This window comes from Brugia malayi, assembly GCF_000002995.4.
Source record: "Brugia malayi strain FR3 genome assembly, contig: Bm_v4_Chr2_contig_001, whole genome shotgun sequence".
In the NCBI taxonomy this organism is placed as follows: Eukaryota; Metazoa; Nematoda; class Chromadorea; order Rhabditida; family Onchocercidae; genus Brugia; species Brugia malayi.
The window spans coordinates 3,216,431-3,226,464 of NW_025062476.1; the positions used below are offsets into that span (position 1 = coordinate 3,216,431).

The 10,034-nt window shown below is 31.8% G+C and overlaps 2 protein-coding genes and 1 non-coding gene across 4 annotated transcripts; all 3 read right to left on the minus strand.

The window, feature by feature from the left end:
- Nucleotides 1-1,224: 1,224 nt before the first annotated feature.
- On the minus strand, nucleotides 1,225-5,796 carry Bma-orc-2 (the record flags this gene model as incomplete). 2 transcript variants are annotated; one of them, XM_043078272.1, is made up of 10 exons in its annotated part: nucleotides 1,225-1,284; nucleotides 1,662-1,791; nucleotides 1,902-2,158; nucleotides 2,293-2,395; nucleotides 2,501-2,643; nucleotides 2,913-3,035; nucleotides 3,361-3,465; nucleotides 3,707-3,791; nucleotides 4,208-4,455; nucleotides 5,704-5,796. In XM_043078272.1, the coding sequence occupies 10 exons, from the start codon at nucleotides 5,794-5,796 to the stop codon at nucleotides 1,225-1,227; spliced, it is 1,347 nt and encodes a 448-aa protein (XP_042934206.1). The 2 variants fall into 2 exon arrangements, with proteins under 2 accessions (XP_042934206.1, XP_042934207.1); XM_043078273.1 differs by lacking the exon at nucleotides 5,704-5,796 and having other exon boundaries at nucleotides 4,208-4,419.
- On the minus strand, nucleotides 4,699-4,772 carry Bm14616. Its single transcript has one exon. It is a non-coding gene; the product is annotated as a tRNA-Asn (tRNA).
- A 1,135-nt stretch (nucleotides 5,797-6,931) lies between the features above and the next one.
- Bma-copz-1 (coatomer zeta subunit, putative) lies at nucleotides 6,932-9,676 on the minus strand (the record flags this gene model as incomplete). Its single annotated transcript, XM_001894748.2, has 5 exons — nucleotides 6,932-6,979; nucleotides 8,215-8,317; nucleotides 8,791-9,016; nucleotides 9,258-9,342; nucleotides 9,608-9,676. 5 exons carry the CDS (start codon nucleotides 9,674-9,676, stop codon nucleotides 6,932-6,934), a joined length of 531 nt encoding a protein of 176 aa, XP_001894783.2.
- Nucleotides 9,677-10,034: the final 358 nt, after the last annotated feature.

Sequence of the window (10,034 nt, forward strand, 5' to 3'; positions counted from 1 at the left end):
GAAACATACAAATTAAACCTGAATGAAAATATAACAAAAAAAATTGTCACAAATTTACCCTCTATACAAATATCGAATTTCAAAAACTTTACTCTTTCTTTCTCTCACTTCCTTACTTCGATGCAACGGAAAAGAATTGATGAACTTTAAAAAATAGCAATTTCAATATGCTGGGAAGTACTTTATGAAAGCTTCCGAAGAATTCATGAAAACAGCGGAGGCTTCTTGCCTCATCCTACTGTTACTTGTTCTTCTTCATTGTGAAGCTAATCTATACATAATTTTAAATGTATCCAGCATTCCAATGTCATTTCAGATGAAGAAAAATTATACCATTTTATACTTTTGGAAGAAATGTTCAAAATTTACCAAAGCGTTGAAAAATATACTACATTGCATTAGTGCAGAATAAGGTTTAGCAATTCGAATTACATCACTCTTTATCAATAATTAAATAGCCAATATTGCTGAGGAAATGAAAATGAAGATCAAAAGTTCAATTATGGATTTGATAGAATGAGCAAATACATGGAAGAAAGCAACAATGCAACAGATTTTTTTTTCTTTTTAAATCTTGCTCACACTCTGAAGTTTACCCGTGGAGAGTACTAATAATAATGATGATGGTAAGAAGTTAAAGAAAGCCTTCAATCTAAAACTTACAAACAATTTTTCTAAGGAAATAACGAATTTAGCATGATTATGGCTATAAATTTCCAACCCACACAATAATTTACATTTTGAAGGTAGTATCAGAAAATGAATCATTTTTCTTTTTCATAATTCATCATACTGATTCCAAACTGTTTGCAACCCATAAACTTTAAAATCAGTTTGAAAAGCTTTCTTTGCAATTGTAGCAAATACCAAAGATTTCTTAGTAAGAGACTGAAAATCTTGTTCCACAACCTGAATTCCTAGTATTAGAAAACGCTAATCGATTACAAGAGGTAGATTACAACTAAGATCATCAAAAATGCTACAGGTTACTTTGTGATGTTCAACAAGGCTTTTCCAAGTTTCAATCATTATATTCTTAGTAGTTTTGCCGTCCATTATATTTATCCATAATTTACCCATAACTTTAAAACATACTCAAAAAAATATAATGTTTTTCTTCCCTTTCATGCATCTATAAATTTATAACAAAAGGACTTGAAAAAATTCCTTCCAGTTCGTGTTAAGTTCAGAGCATTTTTGTGAAGATAGAAAGAGATCAACATGTTAATCACTGTCGTCATCATCCAGAATCATTCCTTTTTCCTTCATGAATTCCATCATTGTCTAAAATTTCAACAAAAAATTCCAATAATTAAAAAGAGATCATATGTTCGTAAATTAATTTAAATAATCGCATTACACTCAATATGATTTCAGGTATTTAAACAAGCAAATCCTAAGTTATGATATCTTCATTAAACTGCTACTCAAGCTGTCAAAAAATCCATAAATTCTCCAGAATCACTACCAGTAAAGCCTATTATTCATCACAGTTCATTTCTCGACAATAAAACAACTGCAATCTCATATATCAGTTAAACGTCGATTCTTTGATAAATAATTCATGATAAGTAACTGTATTTAATCTGTGAGTAATTAATCTATGGGCATGTGCAATTCATACGATTATTTATAATTCAAACTTAAAAAAGGCAAGTCACCCTTTCCTCCACAGCTATCGATATGTATTCATTGCCATCGCTATGACGCTTTCGCAGGATGAGACGATGATCATTGTATTCGTTAAGATGCTGTCGTAATGCTGCATCCGTTGAAACCAAGAAATCATCCCTCAAAACCAAACAAACTCAAATACTAATCCATCTTGGAATAGATTACTTTTTTCTTTCGTATTAGTCAACATGAACAACTGAACTGTTTTAGCAGAAAAGAGAAATCACCTAGCCAAATGAAAAAGCTCGAAAAACTCCACTGGTTTCTTTTTACGATAATAATAACTGGTAATAAGTTGAAGCAATGAGCGAGAATTATTTGTCAACGACATCCAGACCACATCCAAAGATGCAAATGTATGCATATATCCTGATCCTTTCGGATTCAATCCTAGTAGTTTCGAATAACCAGCAAATACTTCAGTTTTATAGGCTTGCATGGTATTAACATTGATGAAGAGAAAGTTAAATGCATTTAACAACTTCTGAAATATGTAAACAAAAATAAATTCCTTTTATTTCTTTAATTTCGTAAGCCTAAATATTTAAAAAAAAAAAAAAAAGACAAGGAATGAGAAACGTGATCAAGAAAATAATGTGAATAAGAACTAAATCGAACTTGGGTCCATAACAAGCTTTTATTGACATGATCAACAGTAGCAATGATATGAGTATGTTTAGCTTTTGCAAATTCGGCTAAAGCCCACTGTTCAAGTGTTGCCCTGCAAATAGTACTGCTTCTTAAAAGTATTTTAAAAAAAGAAAATAAGTAGATCTACTTCATTGATTGATGATCATGTATTAAACAATATTGAATGCAGACAAACCTCAATCCAGGTCCATCAATGTTATGTAATACAAGAACAACATCTTCATTTCTGTTATCTATTGCACGACCAATGGCATTTGCATATTCCAGTTGATTTTTAGTCGTCACAACCACTTTCAGTGAAAGATTTTTCTCCAAACACTGCAAAAACGTTTTATTTTCTCCATAACCTATTATTTTTCTAGCATATTTAATTATACCAGTTTCATAAAAAATTTTCGAAAAAAAAAATAATAATAAAATAGTTCAGAACAAAGAAAATCTCAAAAGTAAAAAAGAATGCCAAGCAGTTAACAAGTGATAATGCTAATAGTGAATGATGTTACTTTACTATCTTGTGATAACTGCTGGCAGAAGTTATATCCAAATACCAATTAATAGTGAATGACATTTATTTCATAATTATTTACCTGAAATATAATATGTGAGTTAACCGCTGGTTGAAAACCATCAACAACAATATATGTGTAATCTTGTAATTGTTTATCACAAAAATTTTGCACAAGTTTCCGTTTCGAACCTAACCCAAAGATCTAAAATTAACAGCAATTTCATTACAAATATCTAAAAGAACAAACAAAAACAAAGTAAAGGGCTCACTGATGACAAGAATACAACCATTTCTATTTCCTTATCAGTACTGCAAGTCAACCAACAACGTCAACGAATGGAAGCTTAGCAAAACACAATAATTCGTTTACTGATTACAGCCATAATTTATTGAATATCATGCATTAATGGAAAAATTTTTATAGTTTGATTATTTTGGGAATTCCTACCAATAGAACCAAATAAAATGTTCACTGTAAGATAGTAAACTAAAAGAAATCAGCATGTAATATTATAATCTGAACTTACAACCAGATTAAAACCAGCTGCCAAATACGTTAACCAACGGGGAAACAAACGCTCTGCATTAGTATATTCTCGAATAACACCACGTGGAAGATAACCATCACATTTCTACAAAAAGAAAAAAAAAAGACTAAACTTTTCATTAATTCTCCACGAAAATCCTTTTTGCTAAAATCTCAATAAATAAAATTGAATATTCGAGAAAATCTTTGATTTCAGCAGGAACTTTAAAAAATTGCAATAAACATCAATGTAAGTCAATCTTTCTTCGCTTAAATTCTTCCCTTTCTAAAAAATTCCAAATAATGAAATTTTCATGAATTCTATAGAACAAAATCGGAATACTTACTTCAAACCAATCTGAAAGTAAGCGTAAATCACATTGAACTGAACTGCAACGACCGTTTCCATCATCTTCCTCACCCTGTTTTCGTCTATAAAAGAGAAAAAATTTCATCTTTGATGATAGCTCCACATAATAAATTTAACGACGATATATATAAAACTAGATAAGCGATAACACTAAATGGGCTTCTTCAGAAATACACCAGGTATATTTGCAGAAATGACAGAACGATGAATGAATGTTTCTATTCTCATTTTCCATAACTAAAAGAAAAAATTTCCTCAATTTTCCTCGGTCAAAAAACTGGAACGACATATATAATTTGAAAATAATGTGAAGGAAAGCTTCCTACAGGTATCTGCAATGTACACACTCCTAATTCTTGAGTTGATTTGAATCTCATTTTATTTGATGAAAATTATGGACAAGAAGAAAGAAAACTTATGTAGTGCAATGTGTTCTCAGATTCTATCGAATTTCAGAAGAAAAAAACACAAAAATCACTTTTTTCGCCGCGCACGATCACTTCGATGACAAGGTTTTAACCTTCCTTGATTGAAGTAATTATCGATTGTGGTTTGATGCCTCAGTAATCCATCCAGTTCATCCTCATAATCTGACAAACTCCCGCTTTGTTCTTCCACTTCTCCTTCTGTTAAGCCATCACCAGCGTCTTTTCCCTCTTCTTCCTCCTCCAATACCGATATTTCTTTCATCACTGATCCATTATTTCGTTTCTTGGTATTTTTCTTCTAAAAAGCATTTAATTTAATAAATCTACGTGAACTTCAACCTACCACACTTTATTAGTGTTTTCATTTGCGAAGATTTTTCTCGGAATTCGTCAATGCATGTATAATAATGCCTTCATATTAAGATGGGATGCAATCAAATGGGTGAAGTACAACAAGTACAACTAGTAATGAAATGACATCATATGAAAGACAAGTAAACATAAATTGCCATATAAACTCTCTAGAGCTTGCAAAAGCGACCGCTCCCGGGTGGGCTTGAACCACCAACCTTTCGGTTAACAGCCGAACGCGCTAACCGATTGCGCCACGGAAGCCACACTACCCTCACATTCATACAATTCTCATTTCTGTCCAGTGCTTTTTCATTAAATGCACTTTAATGTATTGTTTTGAAGTACATTATTTACGGAAACACACAATAGATCAAAGCATTCCGACAAATTCCCAAAAATAAACACATCAGTTCGAGAATAATTGAAAAATGACTAACTTTGCTAAGCACAAAGTGTCAAAAAGTAGCTAAACTTGTTGAACATACATACAATACATATATACACATATATAGACACAAACCAGAATGGAATAACAAAACTCTGAGACGAGAAAAAAAGGCACAAAGGATTATATGGGATGACTACTGGAAATATAAATATCGTACAAGAAGTAAATATTAAAATTGAGCAAACACTGAGCAAAAGTACCGAATTCGGAGACTTATATTACAATTTAACCCGTTTAAAAATACCAAATCAGCGACGAGAATTTGCTACTGACAACAGATCAATTTCAACCCAGCAAATATATAAAACATGTTTTGATCCCAAAAAATTTAGTAAAAATAATAGTCTCCATCAGAAATATGATTTCCAGAATTTAATAAAACTAATAATCTCCATAAAAGGACAATTTTTACGTTCAGCTCTGTGCAGGCTTTATATTTTGTTCAATTTAATAAAATTCAAAATCAACTTTTTTCTCGTTGGTTTTATGAAATAGAACAAATACTACTTGGTCGGGGCCTTGTATTAAAATGTTGTTTAATTTGAAGTTATTTATACATACCACAGTGACAAGTTCCCATAAGTTTGTGATCAGTTCGATATTATCACATTATTAATCATTCAGTGCATGCTTATGAATTCAGCAATAATATAACACAGAAATAAATATAACATAACTGATGACATACAGGCACAAAAAAAAAAATTTATTCCATTTATATTTCACAAAACAGATAAAGCATACCTTCGCCTTCTTAGTTTGTCTACGGGACACTTCAGCTGAAGATAATCGATCAGAAGGCCGGTCACTTCGACACAGCGAAGGCATCTTATGCATATTTCTGACTTTCGTGTAGCTAAAAAGGGAAACAAATTTGAATTCCAATCAGATTTGCATAGTTTCATGCTTGACAACAAACTCATCTAGCTTTTTCTGTGTTCGCCTTTCCTCTGTAACAAAAAGATACCAAAATATAAGAGCATTTCCGGGACTGATTCCCTGCCGGTTTCGCTCAAAACTTCTTAAACGTACTCCCTTCGCACTTCTTTTCATTAAACTTAGAACTAAAAATGAGTATTTCTCGAATCAGTGTGGAGAGAAACCTCCCAGACAAGTCCCGATGTTGTCCGGGACGAAATGTTATCCCGAAGTTTCCGTAATTTCATTAGGAAAGATAAATCCGTGACTATCTGATTTGCACACTTTCCTGATTTGTGAAAAGGAATAAAAACCAGGAAATTAACCAAGTTTAAGTGTTTATATTTACTTGAAACAAAAACAATCAAACAAACAATTTAAAAAATAACATTTATCACTCTCGATAATATATCAAATCTTTATCAAATATCAAATCTTCCTGACTTTCTCGACTGTGCTTGTCAAAGACTTGTCAAAGATATAGTGATAATGAATCTCAAGAATTTACACAAAAATGATGACCATAAACGTATCACTGTTGAATAATAGTTCAAAACAGAGAGGCATAAAATAATTTAGTTCAGAAAAAAAAGATGCATTTGGGAGCGAGGGCAGGACAGCTGGACTGGCGTGTGAAAAATGATGACAATAGCATATCAAAGGTCGAGCACTTTAAAAAAAAAAAAAATGAAATTTTCGAAAAAATTATTTGCAAATAGTGGGACGGATATGCAAGGCTAATGCTTAATTAAAACAAGCGTAGAAAACAAACTCAATATTCAATCACTTGAATTACCCAATTTTCATGACAATAAAACGAAACGAATTTAAGAGTATAAACAATTCATATGTGTCCAAACTTTTATAAGAAAAATGGAACGATTCTCCCTAAATTCTTGACAACCCAACGAAAAAATCAAAACATCAGAAAACAGAATTATAAAGGAAAATAATCCATCACCATCGACACATAGGTAGATACCGTATGCATGTGAATAACTTTAGCGTCATCAATAATTACACTGACATTTCAAAATCCGTCTTTCTTTGTTTATTACTTCAAAAGAGACCACTTCAACTGCTCCTTTGCCGAACCAATTAACTGAAACATTTTGCGCATTAGCTGCAGCGATCGAAACCCATCTTCATGTCAGATGAAATATAAACACTGCTATACTAAGAACGAATTTTCAATGGATTTACTTCAAGTGACGATTGCATTATATGATTAATTACATATATGGGACCACCGATAACGAATAACATAATCGATAATAATAGAACCTATCCAACTTTCAAATATAGAGGGGAATCAAATAAAAAATGGATGTTATAATTGTTTGAGATACTCCGTATCCAAATTCTTTTTCACACACAACAAGGAACAGCATGCTTGGTCATGTAGATATAAGACCAAACAAACAAGACCACAGCAAATTTTCCTTTTCTTTTCTATCACTTTAATTCCATTTTATTAGAACTGCAAACACCTATAAAACATGCAACATGCACATGCGACTAGCACATCGATTTTGAGATCGCTTAAATTACTGCCTATAATACCTCAGCTTGGTAGAGTTATCATTTCCAGTATAATCGATGTGTTAAATGCAATAAAATCAGCACAGAGAAATACAGATTGTAAGGACAAAAGAGCAAAAGCAAATCAAATCGACGCTTATAAGCCATATCTTGAACTCTTCCAATGGTTATTTGAATTTTGATATACAGGCTACTCTAACAGTCAAAAGCAAAGTTTACAGAAAGTTGCACTCTATGAAAATCAGAGCGATGAGTCACACCAGTTATTATTTTCTTAATTTGAATAATTATCCGCTTTGGTTAAAAAGTGTTAACAAGACGTAAAGCAAGGAAGAGCTAAATGAAGCTCAGCATACTCATTTGAGTGGAAACAATGAGAAAGTTCAAGAAATGAATCCGTTTAAGCCAAAAAAAAAAATCTAAGAAACTATTTGTAATGCGAGAAGAGAAATGGCTTCGTCTATTTAACTCACCATTTAATTTCGCCTCTCAAAACCATAACTCCAAGTGGTTACATTGAGACATGTAATTCATTAAAAGCAACAGGAAATTTATGTCATTAAGAAGAAAACCCTCCCAATAAGCAAGAAATAGGCCATTGCGAAAATAGCAAAAAGACCTTAAATCAAACGATTTCTTTAACTTGCATAACCAGTCGTTTGATTTGAGTTCTTTTTCAGATAAAGAAATAGTACATAACAAACACTTCCTTCCTGATATTACAGCATGCATCTGCCATGAATTACATCGAAATAATAAATTCAGTGGAAAAGACTGCTTTTAAGACATGCGTACCGACATTCCCACTTGTGAGATGCTTTGATCACCAAATGTTAGTTCATCAGCTCGTAAAGCACAACGACTTACAACAGCCTGTGGTTCTGTTTCCATCAAAACACTGCAAGTAAAACAGATATAAGATTATGATTAACTAGATTTATCGAATCTAAATTTGCTTAGTAGCTTGGACTTTAAATGGTATATTATTTAGCTGTGAGCATAAAAATGTGAGATTGGGAAGCCCACTTTCACGTGCTTTTCGAATGAATAAACTAATGGATTGGACTTACAACCACCTAGTATTCACTTACTTCAAAAGTTGCTTGCACATCTTCTGTCAAATGCAAATATAAAAACCTATCGAAGCCACCTTTCTAATTTTTTCTTAATACAGTTATTAAATCTCCATATGAAACAATTCTGAAGCTCCAATTATTTAGAAATGCTAAAAGTTTAAAAACTTGTTTATTTCCAACACGACAAATTCCTGAATCAGGCTTGACAGTGTTTTCTGCAGCTTCAGGATTTTTTTTTGCACAATTCATACAAGCTTTTGAAGCAATCGAATGTAAGAGAAACCAATCCACAAACCCATTATCACAAATTTCATCAATGATCAACATAGCAATATCCATATCATCGATAAGTGCTTTCTTCTCCACATTTTTTCGCAGTACCAGTGAGACTGAATCGTACAGACAGTTGAGGGCTGAGACAAGGATCAATTCATTCTCATCTGCATCACCCATTACGTAAAAAAATAGGTCAACGTTGCTCCGATACACACAGATCATTCCATCTAATAAAATTATTTCGGCTGCAAAATTGAGTGAAAAAAATTACAATGAACCAGTAATTTTTCTCAAAACAATAGCCAATTAATGAGGAATCTTGGAAAGTTCTGAAAAGATTGTCTAGTTAGACAGAATAGCCTGTCCATTTGTGAAAGCACAAGACAATAAGCTACACACTCTAACGAACACCCACACTCTAACGAACACCCTCAATCAACACCCTCAAAACAAAAAACAACAGGAACTTCATGATAAGACTTTTACCATTTGCTTTGCACGTTTTCTGGAACAGGCTTTTCTCGAATGCCTTCTGCTCTTTTGTACTCGGGAATACTTTATCATCATAATACTAAAAAGAAAAAACTTCCACATTTGTCAAGGAATGTTTCCAAAATCAATGTGAAATTAACATATTGTGAATTCTTTAATAATTTATTTATTTAAATCATTTTACACCTTTAAGATATGAACAAAATGGAGCAAACATAAACCAGAAATAGTAATATCAAAAAAAAAAAAAAAAAAAAGGTATAGTGACCCATTTAACAAACTAAAAAAGTCAGATAGTTAATAGTATCGTATTCAGCTAAATAAAGTATACTAATTCAATATACCTTGGCAAGGATACGATTACCGTCCTGATCCAGTATAGCAATTCCTTTGATGCTATATAAAGAAGTCATTCTCTGCAAAAATGGAAATATGAAAACAAAAAAAAAAGAAAAGAACACTGTAAAATCATTTATCCCTAATAATTCCTGCTTTTTTTTTTCTTACTATGTAATGGAAAAAAAAAAAATGAAACGATCTGTTTCAACCAATCAATCTCTTTATGACCATAAACTCTCACACTTCATGAATTCATAGTACTGTTATAATTCTTTCTCTCTACGTATCACATTATTTCTGTAAATTTTTTTCTACATTCTCTTTCTCTCTATATATAATTATTTCAATAAAGTTTTCTATAGAATATATATGTATATATTTTTCTATATATCACAATTATTTCTATAAATTTTTGCACACATCCTAACAATA